Below are 23,344 nucleotides of genomic sequence, written 5' to 3'. Positions count from 1 at the left end.
GCGTGTGTGTTTCTATGCACGCACTTTGCGTGTGTTTGTTTCTACGCACACACACATATATACAATACTACAGGTAAAAGAAATTACTGTCTCTAGAACGAATGGCTCCCTGTCCTGGCTGCAAAAATCTGGACAACTTTAAAACTACCCTTAGACATTCTTGGGTACATCCAGGGTGCCATCCGCAAATAATCGAGGTCCGCGAATTAATAATCCGCGAATTGTCAGGGCATGCTGTATGATGTTTTAAGGAGGTAACTTCCAGTAAATTTGGTTGCACCACTTCACCACCTTATGTAGCACTCAACATCATTTCTAATAAGTAAAATTCGAGTGTTTTGTTCATTTATTATCATGAGTGACTCATTGTATGTGGTTAAAACCGTCTAATTTCATACATATATGTGCTTGTGTCACGTTATGGGGCCTCATGAAACTTCCGTCGGAAAGTATCTCAATTTTTATAATGGAAGTCAATGTGAACAATGGTTTCACCTTGCATAAAGATTTTCAAGAACGAAACCTTTCCGTAAACTGAGAGATGCCTGTCATGGGAGTTGTGAATTTGCATCAGCCATTTAACTTACCAGGTAGCCCTTTACTTTACATCTGTGATAATATTCCCTACTATATTTGTTTTTATTTTGCTTATCACCAGTATTTTATATTAGTTTTGTATTTGTAACACAAGATTTGTCTCTATTGTTCAGTAGTACAGTTCACTACTGTACATTATTACAGTACATTAATATTTGCGAGGGATAGGTGCCTGGAACACCAGTGGATGTAGAATTTCGTGAATAACAGTCTTTAATACCCTATTTTTAATATTAAAGTGAACCCTCGAAGATCTGGACTGAAAGGGGGGACCACCTGTCCGGAAAAGACGATTGTCCGAATTTTCCGGCGAATGTACTAAATGTATAAAAACGATAAATAATGATATAAAAACACCAAAAATACAGTACATATTATCCTGACTACTGGGGTTAATTGTACAGGCTTTTTCCTTTGAAAAAGCCATAATTTTGAGCAACATATTACTGTACTCGCTGTACTCAAATGTACTACACTAAAGAACTAAAAAAAATTTAATTTTTTGTAAAATATGTAATGTCTATACACGACTTATTCGCTATCTTGCAAGGATTCTAGCAATGCAAGTTATATTCTGCTTTGTTTAGTCTGTGAAATTTTGTAAGATAAAAACTTCAAGTCTAAAACTACCTTCACCCCTGGCAAGGGGGAGGTGAGGTGTTGACAGCCAGGCAGGGGAGAGGAGGGGGGTGAGGTGAGGTGAGGTATTGACCAGTTGGAGGGGAGATTACCCTGTGCGTAGTTATCTGTCATATAGAGGAAGTTTAGGTTTTTCGCTTATAAAATGTCACTGTATTGACTTGGGAGAATATAACTTACATTGCTGGCATCCTTTTGCAAGATAGTGATTAATTTGAATACAGTATAAACATGCTAGAGTTTGTAAAAGACATCAAAATTTTAGTAATTATTTAGTACATTTGAGTACAGTACAGGTTTGTCCTTTGGACAATTATTTCTTTTACTTTTTCACAATATGTATTTAGGATGGTGTGTGCTTATATATCAGGAAAAATAAATTAAGAAAGTTACGCATATCTACCCAAAAATACGAATTGAAAAACTTGTACAGGTTGTACCTCTCTAGTCCGGCATTCTGTGGTCCGGAAACTCCCGTAGTCTGGAACGATTTTAGTTTGTCCATGGAGAAAACTAATTTGAGTCTGGTACTTTAGACGTTTGGCTAAATTTTGCCTTATTTACCCCTACCTTTTTGGCGAATTACTACCTGTAATAAAGCAACATCCTAATAAACCAATGAAAATAACACATAAAATTAAATAAAAACTAAAAACAACACAAAAAAGTTCTTATGTTCTACAGTTTCAGCGAGAGTTGAGCATACGTCATCCGAGTAAAAACACACACAACATTGGCTGTCCTTATGTTTTCAACTTTACCACCACTGGTGGGTAGAATTTTTGTTTTAAATTCAGAAACATTAATTAAAATATAAATGAACAGTAAATAAGTGTTGCTTTCATATTCTTAGGTATAGTAATGACGATATGTTTTCACTTGTGGGCACTTACATACATGAGCTCACTTTTTTCTTTACCATTAATGGTTAGCTACTTATGCCCGGGTGGGCTAATCCCCATAAAAAAAAAATACTGTACAGTTGCGGAAATGTTTTCCTGCACCCCCTGTGGTAACCCCTGTCTCCAAATGGCAATGTTACAGAAGTAATTTCACGAATGGATGAGTATTGGTCATGTAATGACGGACATGATTGGCAGATCAGTTTGCTATAGGTCAAAATAGGTTGGCCACGGTGACAATGGTTACCACGGGGTATAGGAGCACATTTCCGTAATTGTACCATAAATTAAAAAAATATATATTTATTGAAGCCCTCCAAATACTACACAGATATGTACAGCTACTTAATACAGTTTAATTATGTGTTACTCAAAAATTAATTGAATGAAGTAAATGTGGGAAGTCAACTGGATTGCAGTAGCTGCGACACGTCATCTGCTGCCTGCCTCACACGGCCCGTACCTTCTGCCCCATCAACACGCACACAAATGCTCGCCTGACATGTAACACTGTGAATGAAACATGCATACATACTGAATTTAGGTTTTCCTGTAACCATTATGGGAGCAAAATAATTAGCAGTGTTACTTAAGTATATTAGCGTTATGTTTATAAAATATACTTTTCTTACCTCAATGGCTTCTGTAGAGGCCTCAGTAATGATACTGAAGATATTAGTGCTCCTCCTTTAAGACCTCTGGACAAGGATCATCCAAAATGTCTGATGAAGGGCCGGCAGGTGAGGAAGCTGTATCGGTGGAGTGAAGGGGAGAGGCAGGCTGTGAGTGTAGCAGGGATGTTACAGATGATGCCGGGCTGGTTGGTGAGGAGAGAGGGGAGTGGAGGGAGGGGGAGTGGTTCGATCTCGATGTTTAAACCATTGTTATTGGCAATTGTTTGCCTTTTTTTTTTAATTCTTTATAAATTTCTTGATGAGGTTGTAAAACATCCTTCATATTCTGCTTCATTTTGATGCTTAATTCTATTAATGGTCAGTCATAAATTATTTCTGTTAAATTTTTGGCACACTTCCCATTTTATGTAGAGTCCAGTTATTTTCTTCAGGAGAACCTTGAATTCCAACCTTTTCCTCTCCAGTCCATAAACAGTTGTCCCATCATTCAGGCTTTCTTATTTGACCCGCAAAATACAGGAAGACGTTGCTTGTCTTTCCCCTTAAGTGACCTGTGGTTGCAAGAATGGTAAAGCATCATAGGCTTTATCATAAAGCAGGTGCATTCTCACACATAAGAAGTGTAACCCAATCTTTTGCTGCTTTAAAATCTGGGGCATCCTCTTATATCATAAAGCAGTCTCTTCTGCATTTAATACTTTCCCAGGTGTATAACCATTTTCAGTTATCATGTCCTTAAACACAGCTGGGTATGCAGCTGCCGCCACTTGGTCCACAGCTGCTGCCTCACCTCTTGAGTCTTACGTCATGCAGTGAATATCTTTTCTTAAACTTATCAAACCAGCTCTTATTTCCTTGGAAAGGTGTAGAACCTGAATATGTATCCTGGCTGAAACATCAAGTCTCACAGCTTTATCATGAATAACCTTTTGGTCAACTGGCACATTTCTCTGACTCATGTCCTCAGTCCATACCGGTACACTTAACGCCTTTTCCATACCTTTATCACGTATCTGATGTGTAACTTTAGCACTGTGTGGTGCACTATGAGCAACAATATTTAAAATTTTCTTGCCTTTAATTATTGTGGAACGAACAGTTGACTTGTTCACTCCCAATGCATGGCCAACCGCTGACGCATTCATGTCGCTATCAAGTTCATCTAACATTTAAATTTTTTGTGTCAGAGACATGACTTTCTTCACTCTTTTTGCACCAGATGCATTACCATCAATTTATAGCCTTTTGGGAGCCATGACAGGTATAATTAACATTGAATTGCTCTCAGACGAGACTGGTTGGAGAACACAGCCACGCGGAATGCAGCATGATGCCACATCACGGCAGTTGCCCGCGGTTCTTAAAATAAGCACCTTACCCTTTTATGATATTTTAGTTGATAAAATCCTCTGAGGCTCTTTTCACGAATACTAGTCAAATTCGTGAGAGTTGAATGCGCATATGTTGAGGTACTGGTGTCAGTAGTCATCCCCATAGCCCTTTCCCTGCCACTCCAGGCCAAGTTGAGAGCTATGTTATAGTTGTTTTTCAACTTGTAATTTCAGATAGATATACTTTTTCTTCCCTTTTTTTTTTACCATCTTATATGCTCACACAATTTTACATACAGAATGTACAAAAAAACATTAATATAAAGTAAAAAACATAAAAGGGAATAAAACTTCTTCGTGTGTAAAGATTTCATGCTGAGCTGGTGAGTGTGAGATCTCAGCTTTTCTGGGCTGTCTTCCAAGTGTAGTGAAATGATTGAAAGATTTTGTCATCCAGCAGCCAGATAGCTTTACTGTACATTTTTTTTTTAATTTTTAGTTATTCATCACAATATAAAAATTTACAAGTATATTACTGCATTTTATCTTATTCCTCATATTGAATTGAATTGAAACAGTTTATTTAGCCAGAAAAACACAGATACAGGGTGGATAATAATTTCAATATTAACATGGCTGAGCTAGTTGAGAACCTGCGCTCTCTTTTAGGCACCTGATATATACTACTATACATTTATCTCAGGAAGTATTATGTAACATTTAGTAACATCTGGAATAGTGCAATGGCATGGTGGTAATAAGAACATCTCATAATGTTACCACAGTTATCACTTCAATATTTATTTACTTTATTTATTTTTTTTATACGTATACAGTATATTATAAGTATACAGTATACATAAATTACAGTGGAATTGAAAAACATGATTATAATGGGGGAGCATTACAACATGGGTTGTACAGTATTAAGGTTGAACACGAGGACAGAGCTGTCAGGATTATGTCTAGTTGGCAATTATGTTTACTGCAATGGTAATTTCTTAACTATTTGCATGATAATTTCCGATAAAACGGTTTTGATGGTACAATAAAAGCAGGTACTGTAAATATAGTAGGTATGTATTACAAGAAATATTAATACTTAGACAATAGATATTTTTTAAGAGATGATTTAAAGGAAGAGAGCATAGTCTTTGCTCGGATGGGTGATATTTTATGGAGGTCTGGGACTGAGAGGAGTACATGGGGGGTGGTCTTAGTAGCTCTGGGTGCCTTAAATTGTATCTCTGATTATTCCGGAACTGGAAATAATTATTGTCAAGCAAGTGATTGATAGATATGTAAACAAAGAGGGCACAGCAGTAAGTGTTAATATCTTCAAATTTTAACATTCACAATTTAGCAAATTTTTCGTTTGTGTGATCCGTTTTTTTTTTTTCCAAGTTGATCATTGTCTGTACAACTCTCTTTTGTGCATTAACCAGAGGGTACTGGTGGGAATTCATTTTCAGAGTTGGTAACACTGTTCATAGAATCAGCTGTTGTGGATTATACCTAGTACAGTATTTCTCAAAAGCAAGGGTCAAATTATACAAGAGATTTATGAAAAACAAAGGGTTTTTACCAAAAAATCAGGGATCGACCTATGTATGAGATCAGTTTATACACAAATACATACAGTATATGGGAATACATATCCTATACAAATTCATCAAAATCTTATATAATTTTTTTATATTCCTTTGTATAATGTCTATCCTGTATTGTATTTCATTCTGTTGATAATGAACATTGATGGTGTGAATTATTACATTATACATTGTTTACAGCTAAAGTGCCCTTCCCACTAACACTGAGATTCAAGCCCATGCTGCAGCGAGGCATTGAACTTGTCTCCTTAGATGCGTCTTGGGTATCATCTGCCTCTTGGTATTTCCTCAATGTTTTTGGTCTTCGCTCTATTTACACCCTTGTTCTTGGGGAGAATAATGGTAAGTAGAGGAACTATATTCTGTTTATATGTTGTTGTATTGATTAGTTGATATGATATTGTGATGACATACAGTATATATGGTAGTTAATTTATTAACTATAATGAGAAATATGATCAGAATAATGAATTTTACTATGTTAATTTGTATTCATCTGTATATTATAATTTACTATCTAAGACACATGGGCATCCACTTGTGTGAAAGAAAAACAGTGTTTGGTTGGGTCAGGGGATTAATACTGTACGGTCATTTTTTTGAGATCTGTAAAGCAGGTTAGGTCTGGGTAGGTTGGGTCAGGTACTTCAGCTCATATAGAGCAGACACATTCATTCAGCTACTTTAGTTTTGTACAAGACACCATGTTAACACTGACCACTTTTATTTTGGATTCGGTTACTTACTCTGTTGGAATATATGAGGTTATATGGTAAGGAAAGTTTGGTATTGGTTTAAAAGATATTGATGTGGTTTTAGATCAAGTTTTTTGTATCATGGCGTTGTGATTTTAGATCGGTTTTAATTTTTATTTTATGGTGATTTTAGATATACATACTACTATACTGCCAGTTTAATGGTAGCATGATTATAGATACCGTATATACCCGTGTATAGCACGAGTTCTTAAGACCAAATTTTTGGGCAAAAAGTTGGGGGTCGACCTCTATACGGGTAATAGTTTCGTTAGGTTGAAAAATATTTACCAGTAACTACCAGTAAACGATGGAAACGACGCACCAACGCACCACCCGCTGTGAGTGTCGGTACAGTTGCCAGGGCAGATCTCTTGCGTCATCATAGCAAGCCCAAAGTAGCCAAATGCATGGTATGGTATGCACAGGAGTATGTAAAACATAAAGTATTCATTTTTAAAAGTTTATTTATAGATACATAAATTTTTGTTAATTAAATTTGAAACATCAATATGATGTGAGTCAGGTCATCTACACACAGTTGCCAGTTTCAAAATTTTCCTTTTAAAATTTTAAGTTACCGAGTATTTCTTTTCCCAAATCGTTTTACAATACTGTAGGTAAAACAGTATACTATTGTGCAAACCCCACAGAAAAAAAATTAACAAATGGAGACACCAAAAATGTAAAAAAAAAAAATGCTGTCTGACTTGCAACACTGTTGGTAGGGTCAGGTGGTTCTAACGGTATCTGCCAGGACCCGGTAATCAAATTTATAACAATATCTAACCTCAATTACTGTAGTTTATCTGATGTAGGCAATATGAAGTAAAAAATACCAGTTAAAGTGAGAAATTGGAAGAGAATAAACAAGAAAGATGTTGGGCTATTTTTGGTAGGGCTGAGGGAGAGAGTACCAGCTGTTTGGTCTTTTTTGGCGGGAGAGTCACGCAAATATCCGTACTAGTATTTGTTTGGTGTTCTGTATTTTTAAAAATGAATACTTGTAAATTAAAAGTACCGTAACATTGTATTATATAAAAACTTGTCATATTTCTGGAAAATAAGAAGCAAGAAAATAAGAATACACCGGTAAACACAATTTCAACGTACGCTAAAATTAAAAGCTGCTTAAGAAGGGCCGATGCAAACATAAAGCCTCCGCGACCAGGGCGCTGCCGTATCAGCTAGACGGTACACGTGTTTTTCGAATCGTTTTCAGTTAAAAAATTTTTACATCACAAGTGAATTAGGATAGAATATTATTGTAATATAACAGTTTTTAACTGAAAACCATTCGAAAAGCGATTACGGTAACATCTTTTGAACGAAAGAAAGCGAGTCATTGTTTTTGTCACGATTTTATCCCACTTTCCACTGAATACGTACGTCATTTCAGCAAAAATATTACATTTCCATATTCTCAGAAATAAATAGTAGTTTTGCTGAAACGTGATGTATTTCAATGTAAATTAGGATAAACTACATGCAGAAAACAAAAGACTTTACCTAACCTTCCGATGTTCAAGATATGTTACTCGTATTTTTAATAGTTTTCAGTTAAAATACTGTTATATTAGTGATATTCTATTCATACTGTGGTTGATATAATACCTTCACGGAAATGTAATATTTTTTGCTGAAATGACATACGTATTACAGTGGAAAGTGGGATAAAATTGTGATGTAAACAACGACTTTCGCTTTGTTTCGTTCAAAAGATGTTATCGTAATCACTTTTCGAATGGTTTAGTTAAAAAACTGTTGTATTGTATTACAATAATATCCTAATTGACTTGAATAAATATTACGATACCATATTTCTGAATATTTTCATTAAAATCCATCAAAATCATTTTCTTTGTCATCGTCTGCAGCACCAAACAGCTTCTCCCAGTCCTCTCCTTGAACAGGGCTAGAGGGTACACGTGTTTTTCGAATCGTTTTCAGTTAAAAAACTATTACATCACACGTATATTTTACCTAAACTGCGCCTGAATGAATATATTCTCGGAAATAAATAGTAGTTTTGCTGAAACGTGATGTATTTCAATGTAAAATAGGATAAAATACATGTCGAAAACAAAAGACTTTACCTAAGCTTCCGATGTTCTTGAGATGTTATTCGTTTTTTTAATAGTTTTCGGTTAAAATTCTGTTATATTACAATGATATTCTATTCATACTGTGCTTGATATACTACATTCACGGAAATGTAATATTTTTTGCTGAAATGACGTACGTATTACAGTGGAAAGTGGGATAAAATCGTGACGAAAACAATGACTTTGGCTTTCTTTCCTTCAAAAGATGTTACCGTAATCACTTTTTGAATGGTTTAGTTAAAAAACTGTTGTATTACAATAATATTCCCTCCTAATTGACTTGAATAAATACTTGAATGGAAATATGCAATATTTTTGTTGAAACTACCCGCGTTTCAGTGTAAAGTGTCGTAATAATAAATGGTAAACAAGTTTATAGGACGTAGTGTTTCTCTGAAGGTTTTGTTGTTCCTTTACCCTCAAAAACTTGGGTCGACCTATAAACGAGGAATATCATAAATTAACGATTTCTTGGTCATAAAATCGGGGTCGACCTATATACGAAGGGGGGTTATAGACGAGTATATACGGTAGTCACAATTAGCAGCAGAGCTGGACATTGAGCTATCCCTTCCCAGATACAAATGGTAAAGCTTGCAAGAGAAGAATTCAATGAGCAGATTGTAAAGATCATTAAATTAGTTGAAATTGAAAACTTAACAGGTGAAACAGACACCTGGTTTGAAATTTGATTTTAAGAACCAAAATGTTGGATTTGAAGATGGACTTCAGGATTTGCTCAAACACACTGACCTGTTTCTTTCTATAAAACAAGCAATTATTATTGCTCTTGTGTTACCAGTACCTGTGACATCATGCACACTGGAGAGATCAGTCAGCACAATGAGAAGGGTAAAAACCTGGTAAAGATCAATGACGGCAGAAGATCATTTATCCGGACCGTGTATATTGAGTGTTCATCGAACTAAGATTTGTGAGAATAAATAAGAACTTATTCAAAAAGGTAAATTATTAATTTGTAAAGATGCTTGCAGTTTTTATTCCACAGTAGCTCTTTGGAAGTACAAGAAAAAAAGAGAAGTAACGAATGTGTCATTTTTCCTTTACACTTACCTGTTTTATTATTGTGATTTGTTCTATTATTTTGTATGGACTATTTCTAAGTCTCCAAGCTCCAACCCTGTTGTGTTAATATTGACCTATAATGCAAATACAGTACAGCTTACAATATACACTTATTTAAGGCTACTATGCTTGTGGTACAGTCTATTTAGACAGGGGCTAAGTTTTAACCCATTATCGGTCAAATTCATAGATCTGCGTCTGCAAATGGCTTCTGAGCAGTCTATAATGAATACCTTGTTTAGGCAGGCCAACAGTTCAAGGGTTCGTGGCAACAACCAAGATCCAAACATTGGCATCTAATTGACTTCATCATTGTCAGAGAAAGAGATCGCTGAGATGTCCTCTCATTACCCATCCCATGTGTGGCTCAGACCACTGCGACACTGATCATCGGCTCGTCAGAGCAAAGCTCTCACTTCACGTCGCCCCAAAACGGCGAAGGCAGCAAGCCTCCAGAAGAGGTTTTAACACTAAGCGTCTGGAGGATCCAGCAGTAGCACATGTTTTTTGAGAGTAGCTTGAACACAGGCTGGTAAACAACCTGACAACAAACAACCCAATTCCCAGTACCGAATGGGATATTCTCGACACTCATGACAAAAACATGCAGAGGGATCCTCAGCCAGATTAAAAGAACACACCAGGGCTTGTTTGATGAAAATGACCTGGCAATCAAAGTACTCATCGATGATAAACGTGCTGCTTTTACTGACTGGCAGAAAAACCTCAGTCTCGGACCAAAGCTGATGCCTTAAAGACGCCTCCATCATCAATATTTATAAGAAAAAAGGAGACCGGTCAGACTGTGGCAACTACCGCGGGATCTCGCTGCTGTCCGTAGCTGGCAAGATTATCGCCCAAGTCCTCCTAAACAGGCTTCTTCCTGAGGTGGAAACTTCCTCCCAGAATCTCAATGTGGCTTTAGACCATCACGTGGCACCACTGACATGATCTTTGCTGCCCTTCAGATGCAAGAAAGGTGCAGAGAACAGCGTCGTGACCTGTATATGGCTTTCATCGACCTAACCAAGGCCTTCAACACGGTCTACAGGGAAACCCTCAGCCGTTTTGGCTGCCCACCAAAATTCATCGCATTATGAGGCAACTCCATGATGGCATGAACGGCAGTGTCCTGCACAATGGCACCCAGTCTGAGTTCTTCCCCATCCAAACAGGGGTTAAACAAGGGTGTGTACTGGTACCAACTCTCTCTTCATTTTCTTGGCTACCTTCCTTACTCGTGCCAGTGCCAATTAGCCAATGGGGTGGACATCGAGTACCGAATGAAAGGTCTTTTCAACATAAGAAGACTCCAGGCAGTAACAAAGGTGTCGGCAGCTTTCATTACTGAGTTTCATTATGCAGACGACCTCACCCTTGTCGCTCACACTGAACTTGACCTACAGGAGATCCTGAACACCTACACAAATGCATATGCACATTTTGGCCTTGAGGTGAATGTACATAAGACTCAGATTCTCTTTCAGCCTGTCCCTGGTTCAGCCACACCTCCACCATCCATCCATCTTAACGGTACTACCCTCTCTAATGTTACCCACTTTCGGTATTTCGGCTCCCGCCTGTCCACCACTGCGGACATCGATGAAGAGATTCAGCATCGGATCAGATGTGCATCTCAAGCTTTTGGCAGACTCTGAAACCATGTCTTTAGCTGTAGGGAGCTAAAATTATCTACAAAGTTACACATATACCAAGCAGTGGTCCTCCCCACCCTGCTGTATGGCTGCGAGACATGGGTCACATACAGGAGGCACATCAAGGCACTAGAAAACTTTCACCAACGTAGTCTATGTTCCATCCTCCGAGTTCGCTGGGAAGAGAAGAGAACAAATGCCAAATCGACCCCCTCACCTGGGAGACGATTACTGTGACAAACCTGAAAAAGTGCCAAATCGACCTCCTCACCTAGGAGATGATTAATCCACTCCTTAATGCTTGGAGGATCACCACAGAAGAATTTGTCAATACTTTCAAGTTAGCCTGACCGCATAACAAGGCAGACAAGCGCCAATGCCGGAAAGACGTTACTGCCGCCCCTCCCGCATTATATGTAGCTCCCCACATGTGCTACATCAGTGATCGACCCTGCCAGTCCTGTTTCGGCCTCTTTAGTCACTTCAGAACTCACCAACGAAGGTGACATCCTTAATAACTCGTATCATTGCATCATAGCTGGATGATCGTCATACTCGATTCCGAGTGACTGCAAAGTAGTAGTAGTATAATGTAGGTTTACGAGTTTGGATTTTTTAAGATCCCGCAACGGCTGAAATGGCCCGGAAGGATTAATGTACTGTATTTAAAATATGACAAATGGCAACCTCTCAAAACACATCAGCCTAATTCAGCAACCTCTGTCCCTCCAAAATGCTCTTCTAAATAAGGTGATGCTGTTAGACAAGATACAGTAGGGAGATGGAGAATGAAGCACAGGGCTTTGTATACTGTACTGACCGTCACCACTTAACCCCCACACACCCAGCTGGTGTTTTTTTCCCTGAGGAATAGCCCACCGGGGCTCAGGTCATCGACCCATAACAGGGCCTGGGCGGCTCTCTCCTCACTTCTTTCCAAGTTTGCTGCCCTCAATACAAGCTAAGATATATGCCCAGAGACCTTGTCACATATGCAAGAACACAATTTTATGTGAAAAAGTGTGCAAGGACACTAGTTATTGCTGCACTGAGTGTGATTGTTCCACTGTGCTTGATGCCTTGCTTTGAGCAGTATCCTACCATCATAAGCTATTAAAGAGAAAAAGAATTATTGTAAATATGTAAATAATTATATAATTACAGTAATGTAGAAGTACAGTGGTCCCTAGGTTAACGAACACAATTCGTTTCACAGAATCATTCGTTAACCGAATCTATTATTTCAATGGGATATTGAGTAATTGGTTCCAACTCACAGAAAAAGTATACATACAAAGCACTGTATACCGGTAATAGAATTAACAAAACATTAAATATAAACTAAATACAGTACTGTACTGTACAGTATACTGTACAATAATAAATAAAAAACAATAGAATACTGTATTTTAACTTACTTTGAGGTGTGTATATCATATTACCGGCAGCTTTGTTTACTTATCAAACAGCTGATTGTAGAGGCAGTCGATGATGACATGCCATATTCTGTACAGAGTGCATTGGTTCTAATGCCTTCTTCATGTTTCATAATAGTTTCTGCACTGTATATTATCGGTATGTTAACTAAGTATCAGAATGACCAATAATTTTAATGTAAAAATGCAAAAATATTCAAGAGACCAACAAAAGCGATGTTCACTCCACTGTAAACAAAGTTAAACTGAGAAGCGTTGTTGGGTGATTCAATCAGCTGATGGGCGCACAAAAACTGTTCCTTGTACAGTACTGTCTTTACTATCAATATGTTAAAAAAATTTCAGAATGACCAATAGTTTTAATATAAAAAATGCAGAAATATTCAAGAGACCAACTTTCTTGATATTTACTTCACTGGAAACGAATGTAAACATAGAACCAATTACTGGATTGGCGTACTAGCCGATCAGCTGATGCGCACAACAAAACATGTTTGTCGTAAGGATTTCGTTAATCGAAGTTTTGTTCGTTAATCGAACTGAAAATCCTTATGGTAGCTAATTCGTTAACCGAAATTTCGTCAATTGAACCGTTCGTTAACAGGGACCACTGTACTGTAAAAACTTTGGTGAAAAACAAAGATATTCATGTTTGCTGGGTCGCTTGTGTATGGGTGAGTAGTAAGTAATATGTAGCGAGATGTGTTTTTGCCAGTTTATAATGGAAATAATGTTGGTGTGAAACAATATACCTGTAACAGATACATTTATCACTGTTATGAATAAATTAGACATACAGTATATAATTGATCAAATTATGTTAGGGGAACAGGAGTAGAAAACATGACGCTGTGGCAACATGGTAAGTTATGCCATGAAGCCTCGAGCCCCACACGCCACACGTCCCGCCAACAAGCTTCAAAATGGTGAATACAGCCAAAATTAATATTATATCAAGTTTTATAACCCAAACTGTCGACCGGGATGACCATTTCATAACCTGCCCAAGTACAGGTAAAAACATGCACATATTTGTTAGTAGTGGATGGTGTTAATCTGTATTATTGTGTCTACTGAGCAACGATGTTTATAATTATCATACAGTACACAATAAAAGATATTGCAATATAGTACCGTATGCAGTAATTGTTTCAAGCAACCCAATCTTAATGAATTCGTATAAAGGTGATATATCAAGCTCATTTTGTTGTACTGTATAGTAAAAAACTTGCTATAAGCTTGGAAAAAACATTAAAATATTAAGCTTGCCAAAACCGACTGTGGGAGCTAGTACATCCCCTTGCTAACTGTAGGACAAAATCCCCTCAGACAGAAACTCCATAGGACAAAATCCCTCAAGGATAAAAACCTAACTTTGAGAATCATTAGTATTAAATTGGGGGTTTTGTCATACTATGCACTTTAGCTTAGGGGGATTTTGTCTTCCCCTTGAAAAGGCTCCAGTGGATGCTCATGTGTAAGGCATTTGAAGGGGTGTTCAGTAAATTTGGGTAGGAATAGTCTTTAGCTGGACAGGTACACTTAATGTGATAAGAATTTCTAGGATGAAAAGATTCTGCAGGGTTTCAGGGTACCCATGTGACTAGTTTCTACACTCATTTGTCCAGTAAAGTTTTAGAAATTATTTAGAAATGAGAAAATATTTTTTTGTCTCACTACAGCTGCTGATCAGGCTCGCATAATGGAAGAACAGATGTCTGGTGCAGCTATGGCTATGCCTCAGGACCCCAAGGCAGCTTTTAAAGCAGAATGGGAAGCCTTAGAGATAGCTGAACATAAGTGGGCTCTCAAGGATGTTGAGTCAGACCTCCTACAGAAGCATGAGGTGGATTGGATGTTCAATGCTCAGTCTTATGGAAATACCACATAATAAGGATTTGTTAAGTTGGTCCAATTTCCACTGTATATAATACTGGGAGCAAAGCTGTAAATTGCTGATAGATTTTATTAACTAATTTTTCAAAATACAAATACAGTACAGTACTCAGAATAACTGCCTAATTAGTTTGTGGCATGGATTTCTTTTTCATTTAACATCATAACCACCTGTCTCATGAATTCCTTTCCTACATTCACCAGAGTGACACACGCAGAATCTGCCCTTAGCATTTTGGTTGCTGACCTCTCCACATCTCCATACGTTGATGACCAGAAAATCATGATGCATATGTTCAAGAATTCTTTATGATTGGTTATCACAAAGAAAGGAAACACCATTGCTTGCATTTAACAGTGTGTATAGAGAGTAAGTTTGCCTCGATAAGGAGTGGAAGGATGTAAATTCATGAAGATAGACCGTGTAAAAATGAGGGGGGAGTTTACAGGAAAAAACTCGACAAATAAAAAATCAGTAATGTATACAGGATACCGTACTCTCAAATTTGGAGCATGTATGGGGGACTACCAGATGATACATTTCATATGAGCATGACACAAAAAATTACTATTGGTTTAAAGTTTAACTTCACCAGTGGTGAATTCAATAAGGAATGATCACAGGAAATGAATAATACTTTGCAAAAACATTTTAACCTTACACTTAATACAGCACCTAGATTGTACAATTGGTTGCCTGGATCCATGAAGCAGCTGACTTCTGTGAAGGCCTTTAAGAAACAACCTCTTTTTTTATGAAAGCTTATGATCCCTAACTGGGTACTGTGATGCAGGGCTGCCGTTTAAGCCTCAACTGTATGACGTAATTTTTCCTCATGTTTTCTTTTGGTATTAATGTCGGTAATGTCTTGGCAAAATGATATATTTGGATATATAATGCCATTTTCACTGGCCCATTGGTTTAATATAAACATGCACATACAAAAACCCTACAACCATATAATATTATAACATAACATGGGAGCATTAAACACTAATTGAACAAAAAATATCAAACAGAAGTTAGCATCCTCTGATTTGGTGTAAAATTTATACATCCACCCTGGAATTTCACAGCCTCAGACAAGGCTATTGATGAATTAATATAGTCTGGATTTTTTATTCATTAAAATAAATTTAGAAAATTGTCTCCGTGTCAAACTGGGGTTTCCACAGCAGCCAAGGGTCCCATTTTGATTTTGCAAGTCACTTATTACCCACAATCCATTTATACTATACATTATCTGTTGAAATATACTAAAGGAATTGATGAAAAAGTCACATATATTACTGGATTTCTAGAACAATGAGGAATATATTCCTTACAGCGTTTCAGTGAGGACGGGCTTTCCTCATGACGTCACTGACTGTCATTTGTTTTCCTCGGCAGACGATATTCCTTAAAACTGCAGCCCTGCTGTGATGGAGAATTACAAAGTTTAGGAAGTATTAAAACTTAGGGTACTGTATATGAATGATAGAAGTCGAACTGTCACTTTTTGTTATCATTTATTGAAGTAAGTATTTCTTTTAATTCGCAAGTCTTTGACTTTGTAGTGTTTTGAGCATTAGTGAGTTCTATAGAACTGGCATTTTTAAGAAACAAAAGACCAGCTATTATTATTATTATTATTATTATTATTATTACGTATTAATACTTTATATAATCTCACTTGAGGGTGGAAATTTGCAGTAACACTTTTCCAAAGGAACACACAATATATTGTTGAGCTGAAAAGTAACTACAGTCAACCCTCACTTTACGCGGTCCCACATTCCGCGTTTCCACGTTTCCACGGTGCCCTACCAGAACCCAGGATGCTCACATTCCGCGGTGGGTGTACCCCTTTACACGGGTGAAGTATAATTTTTTTATTTAGCTCATAAAATTCATACAAATTATCCGGCCAGAATATAACTTACATTGCTGGAATTCTTACAATTTGATGATCATTTTGAATATAAACATCATAGATTTTGCATTAGACATACAAATTTTAGATATAATGTTTACTCTGAAAAAATATGTTATCTTTTGTGCAAAATATATGACATTTGTATTCAAAATATTCCTGGTCTTACAAGGAATCCAGCAATGTCAATTATATTATCCTAACTTTAGTCTGATTTATTATTTATTACTAAAAAGGTAAACAGTCTGGTAATCCCACACATTCATCTGGAAGAGAGGGTTGGTGGGGGGTGGGAGGGAGGGAGGCACCGGCGACCACCACCTGGCACCAGGGTGTGAAGAATATTTTTTTTTTTTTATTAACTGAAGATATTTGTTTTAGCTCATAAAATTCATACAAATTACCCAGTCAGAATATAATTTACATTGCTGGAATTCTTACAATTTGATAATCATTTTGAATATAAACATCATAGATTTTGCATTAGACATACAAATTTTAGATATAATGTTTACTCTGAGTAAATATGTTATCTTTTGTGCAAAATATATGACATTTGTATTCAAAATATTCCTGGTCTTACAAGGAATCCAGCAATGTCAATTATATTATCCTAACTTTAGTTTGAGGTATTATTTATTACTATACATGGTTTTCCCCCCAAAATTTCTCAGAGAGGGAAGAGCCAGGAGTGTAGTGTGAGAAGAGGGGGAGGGAGTCGAGTCCATTATTTGAATGGACATTAACTTGGCGACTGTATTTCTCTATTTCTCTTAAGTATTAATTGTGTGGTTGTACCATCATAAAATTAAGATGTTATTTTTACTAGAACATAGGTATTGTGTTATTCACTTTACGCGTTTCTCACTTTCCGCGGTACCCTGTGGGTTACATTAACCGTGTAAAGTGAGGGTTGACTGTATATGCAGTACATATTAATCATTCTTGAGGCAACAGCTTTGCTCTTGTAAACAAAATTGAAGGTAGTGTTCTGATTTATTTTATTATTATTATTATTAATATTATTATTATTATTATTATTATTATTATTATTATTATTATTATTATTATTGCTATTACTATTATTATTAAATTTATCATCAAAATTTTAGTTTCAGTTTCCTCTTCTCTGCAAATACTACTGTGGTCTCTGCTGTAAGGTTTCATTACTGTCATGCATCTTGCATCCTGGTGGATATTTATAGAAAGATTTGGAAGTTAGCCTCTTTTTACCTCACTAAAAGATGGATTTCCTAATTGTTTCTCAATTGATAATGTGTCAGAATAATTTATTGAAACTCCATTGATATTGTATGATATAACTTCATAAGAATCTGAGTAAAGAAAAGGATAGTTTAACACATATTATGGCAGTATCTTATAAGAACGAATGGTATCAGTGTGTGGTTTCATGTAGTGACAATTGATTGTAAAATAGCTGCAGGATCTTGATTAAAAATATGAATATTTTATGTGTAGAAAATATCTATATCATCTTTAGCAATGTAAATCATTCAAATGTCAGTTAAATTATTACATTATATTACACTTTTGGAAATGGAAATTGTAATTGCACTACACTGTTAAACAGTAGATGAGGTGATGGTGTGTCTGAAGTCTTGAACAGACGGTAAATTTTTTGCTTGTCCAAGGCAAACTTAAGAGTTGTAATGACTTCTTGTATATTAATATTTTCTCACTTATGGGTCAACACACACACACACACACACACACACACATGCATACTGCAATGCAAGATGTTAAATATTGTAAGGAATCAAATCATTTGTGTAAGTCATTTGAATAAGTAATATTGCAGATATCAAATTTTGGTTAACAGATCCTTAATCAGCATGTTCAGGAGTACCTATACTGCGATTTTGAGCAAAATCTAATTTTGTACGAAATGCCAAAAATTGTAAGGCTTACCCCTTACAGAATTTTTGGCCTAAAATACTTTTTCTCAGAACTAAAATTTAATGTGCCTACCTTCTTAAATACACCCAGAATAATACACAAGCACCAAGAAATGACCTTGAAAACCCAAAATGGCAAGCAATTAGCAATGCAAAAATAATTAACATTTTCTAAAAGCCATTTGAACAAGTTATAATCAAGATATCAAATTTTGGTTAACAGATCCTTAAGCAGCACATTCAGGAGTACCTATACTGAAATTTTGAACAAAACCATTTTTTGGCCGAAAATGACAAAAATTGTAAGTCTTATGCCTTAAAGGATTTTTGGCCAAAAATGCTTTTTCTCTCTGAACTAAAATTTAATGTGCCTAACTATTTAAGTACATCCAGAATAATACACAAGCACCAAGAAATGACCTCGAAAACCCATAAGTGGCGAGTAATTATCATTGCAAAAGTAATTAAAATATTCTAAAAATCATTTGAACATTTTCTAAAAACCATTTGAACAAGTTATAATCAAGATATCAAATTTTGGTTAACAGATCCTTAAGCAGCACATTCAGGAGTACTATACTGAAATTTTGAACAAAATCCATTTTTTTGGCCGAAAATGACAAAAATTGTAAGTCTTATGCCTTAAAGGATTTTTGGCCAAAATGCTTTTTCTCTCTGAACTAAAATTTAATGTGCCTAACTATTTAAGTACATCCAGAATAATACACAAGCACCAAGAAATGACCTCGAAAACCCATAAGTGGCGAGTAATTAGCATTGCAAAAGTAATTAAAATATTCTAAAAATCATTTGAACATTTTCTAAAGGCCATTTGAACAAGTTATAATCAAGATATCAAATTTTGGTTAACAGATCCTTAAGCAGCACATTCAGGAGTACCTATACTGAAATTTTGAACAAAATCCATTTTTTGGCCGAAAATGACAAAAATTGTAAGTCTTATGCCTGAAAGGATTTTTGGCCAAAAATGCTTTTTCCCTCTGAACTAAAATTTAATGTGCCTAACTATTTAAGTACATCCAGAATAATACACAAGCACCAAGAAATGACCTCGAAAACCCATAAGTGGCGAGTAATTATCATGCAAAAGTAATTAAAATATTCTAAAAATCATTTGAACATTTTCTAAAAACCATTTGAACAAGTTATAATCAAGATATCAAATTTTGGTTAACAGATCCTTAAGCAGCACATTCAGGAGTACCTATACTGAGATTTTGAACCAAATCCATTTTTTGGCCGAAAATGACAAAAATTTTAAGTCTTATGCCTTTAAGGATTTTTGGCCAAAAATACTTTTTCTCTCTGAACTAAAATTTAATGTGCCTAACTATTTAAGTACATCCAGAATAATACACAAGCACCAAGAAATGACCTCGAAAACCCATAAGTGGCGAGTAATTATCATTGCAAAAGTAATTAAAATATTCTAAAAATCATTTGAACATTTTCTAAAAGCCATTTGAACAAGTTATAATCAAGATATCAAATTTTGGTTAACAGATCCTTAAGCAGCACATTCAGGAGTACCTATACTGAAATTTTGAACAAAATCCATTTTTTGGCCGAAAATGACAAAAATTGTAAGGCTTACCCCTTACAGGATTTTTGGGCAAAAAAATAGATTTTGTTCAAAATCTCAGGAAAGGTACTCCTGAATGTGCTGCTTAAGGATCTGGTAACCAAAATTTGATATCTGGATTATTACTTGTTCAAATGGCTTTTAGAAAATTGTAATTAATTTTGCAAGTCATTTGAATAAGTAATATTGCAGATATCAAATTTTGGTTAACAGATCCTTAATCAGCATGTTCAGGAGTACCTATACTGCGATTTTGAACAAAATCTAATTTTGGACGAAATGCCAAAAATTGTAAGGCTTACCCCCTTACAGAAATTTTGGCCTAAAATACTTTTTCTCTCAGAACTAAAATTTAATGTGCCTACCTTCTTAAATACACCCAGAATAATACACAAGCACCAAGAAATGACCTTGAAAACCCAAAATGGCGAGCAATTAGCAATGCAAAAATAATTAACATTTTCTAAAAGTCATTTGAACAAGTTATAATCAAGATATCAAATTTTGGTTAACAGATCCTTAAGCAGCACATTCAGGAGTACCTATACTGAGATTTTGAACAAAATCTATTTTTTGGCCGAAATTGACAAAAATTGTAAGTCTTATGCCTTAAAGGATTTTTGGCCAAAAATACTTTTTCTCTCTGAACTAAAATTTAATGTCCCTAACTATTTAAGTACATCCAGAATAATACACAAGCACCAAGAAATGACCTCGAAAACCCATAAGTGGCGAGTAATTAGCATTGCAAAAATAATTAAAATATTCTAAAAATCATTTTAACATTTTCTAAAAGCCATTTGAACAAGTTATAATCAAGATATCAAATTTTGGTTAATAGATCCTTAAGCAGCACATTCAGGAGTACATGGTTGAATGAAAGCTGGACAGCGTGGAGCTTGCTGGAGGAGGTGTTGCACGTTCAGGAAGAATGGCCAGAATGGATCTCAATGGAGAGACAGAGCTTATATACCCAGCAGCCGTGAGTCCTCTATGAGTCATGTTGGGAAAACCAGAGAAAGTCGCCGGTCTTTGGTTCCGTTGCTAGGTTACGGTAACATCTGCTGTCGCCGCTCTCTTGGTTGCTAGGGAAGATGGTAGCAGCTGGTGACGCCGCTACGCAGTTGTAGGGAAGACGTCCACTACAGTAGCATTCTCCGGTCACAATTATAAGATTGTGGGGTCGAATCCTGGCTGGGTGAGGTGTTGATTATATGTAGAAGTCTGCGTGCTTTATTGGGCTAATGATATATTGTGGGGAACAGGTTGTTTGGTTCACACTCAGGATGGGATGGAGAAAGGAAACTCACAATGTGCTCTGTATACATGTTGTATTGGATGTACAATGCAGCTTGGTGCTGGGAAGGCAGCATGGTTACAAGTGTGATGTAGAGAGAGCTGGTTGGTGAGGGTGCTCAGAGGAGGACAGCTTGTGGGTCGCCATGCTCGCCGGCGGGAGCGAGGGCCGCCAGGCAGCGGCGGAGGAGGTGGTGTAGCTTGCTATGGCTGTAGCTAGAAGAAGAGGGAGGGCAGGTAGGCGTGGCTTAGTAGTTGACCTCCGTGATGTATGGCGGCGCTGGTTGACCCAGACCAGGAGGCATACACTGGGGAATTCACGGGGTTTGCTACTCAGCGACAAACAGCGTTTGTAGGGGAGAAATCCACTACAATATATATATATATATATATATATATATATATATATATATATATATATATATATATATATATATATATATATATATATATATATATATATATATATATATATATATATATATATATATATATATATATATACTGTATATATTATTATTATTATATATTATTATTATATTTTTGCCCCCCGGGCCCTGATGTGGGTTGTAGTGGATTCCTCCCCTACAACCGCTGTCGTCGCTGACTAGCCGACCCTCGAATTCCCCAGCCTGCGCCTCGTGGCAAGGTCGGTAACCAGCGCTGCCGAACAAAGTGGAGGTCAACCATCAAGCCACGCCTACCCCCACTATATAAGACCTCACATGGCCGTCACCTCTCTGCTAGGTGGACAGCCCACCTGCTATCTCCCCCTCCTACTTTTCTTCCCGTTTCTATGCTTTACTTCTCTCTCTCCTCTCCTTTCCCAGTGCAAAGTCATTTGCCACTTTACTTCATTATCATCACCATCATCATGACCGACCACTTTCTTCCTACAGCCACCAGCAAGCAACACCTCCTCCGCTCCTGCCTGGTGGCCCTTGCTCCAGCCGGCGACCATGGCGCCCTACAAGCTGCATTGTCCTCCTCTGAGCACCCTCACCAACCAGCTCTCTCTGCACCAAGCTGCATTGTACATCCAATACAATATGTATTCAGAGAGCACATTGTGAGTTTCCTTTCTCCATCCCATCCTGAGTGTGAACCAATATCTCATAATCCCACAGGGTCATTACCTGTGCCCGGGTGGGCTAATGCCCGTAAAAAAAAAAATTCATTTAGCATTAGTGTATAATCAAAAGGTGAAATAAGTAGGGGTTTTTTTTAAATCTTCATGAGAGCCTAACCTATAAAATTAATAAATGGTTGAGCAGTCTTAACAACGTCTTCCCACAACAAAAGGGTAATTTTAAACTTTAATTAGTCCAGGTACTCTTCCAACATTAAATTCATGCACTAAATTAAGGAAAAACTGCCATCAAAACCCATCCAGCAGTTCCATTGCCATTTCAAATCCATATTTTTGTTTATTTCATTATATTTATACATATAAACAATTATTAATATTTATGTTTAATTAATGTAAAAATTTTATATACTATGTTTAAAATACAGGTATTTTGTTGTTTTGAATTTTCTGAAGAAACAAACAGAGTTGCCAACTTAGCGACTTTGTAGCTAGATCTAGAGCTTTTTGTTTTTTTCTAGCGACATTTTAGAGCGATTTGCGACTTGTCGCAAATCTAAAGATATCCACAGAAATCTAGCGACTTTCTGGATACATTTTGGACTGTCTATGAAAACTCAGTTTTCCTAATTTCGAGCCATAATATATAGCAACGGGGTTACAGGGACAATACATTTGAACGGGTTGAACTCATAAAACAACTTCGTCAACGCTTACCTGACAACATTCGTGTGCTGCAGTCTATTTCTTTTCTGAGTGCCGATGAATGCTTGAAGCCTATTAAATCAGATATACTTGGTTTGGCACACTTATTTACAAAAGATTCCAGCACCCTTACCAAGATTGATTTCCAGTGGAAAAAACTGCATCACACAATCTGGA

General features: G+C 36.5%; 1 protein-coding gene across 4 annotated transcripts in view; it reads left to right on the top strand.

The window, feature by feature from the left end:
- The window catches only part of LOC121857791 (ER membrane protein complex subunit 3-like), a 34,053-nt gene extending 11,735 nt beyond the window's left edge, over positions 1-22,318 (top strand). The window contains exons 4-6 of one of the 4 annotated variants that reach the window (XM_042354002.1): positions 5,895-6,056; positions 14,434-14,656; positions 22,275-22,318. In XM_042354002.1, coding sequence (XP_042209936.1) covers positions 5,895-6,056; positions 14,434-14,642 — 371 coding nt within the window. In that variant the 3' untranslated portion in view covers positions 14,643-14,656; positions 22,275-22,318. Of the gene's footprint in view, positions 1-5,894; positions 6,057-14,433; positions 14,740-14,851; positions 16,516-22,274 lie in introns of those variants that run through there. The other 3 variants (XM_042354001.1, XM_042354003.1, XM_042354000.1) reach the window with 3 other exon arrangements.
- The last annotated feature ends 1,026 nt before the right edge of the window (positions 22,319-23,344 follow it).

Source organism: Homarus americanus, unplaced genomic scaffold, assembly GCF_018991925.1.
Source record: "Homarus americanus isolate GMGI-L3 unplaced genomic scaffold, GMGI_Hamer_2.0 scaffold16712, whole genome shotgun sequence".
Classification (NCBI taxonomy): domain Eukaryota; kingdom Metazoa; phylum Arthropoda; class Malacostraca; order Decapoda; family Nephropidae; genus Homarus; species Homarus americanus.
Note: the sequence above shows the minus strand (reverse complement) of the source record. Positions and strands in the feature narration are given on the sequence as shown.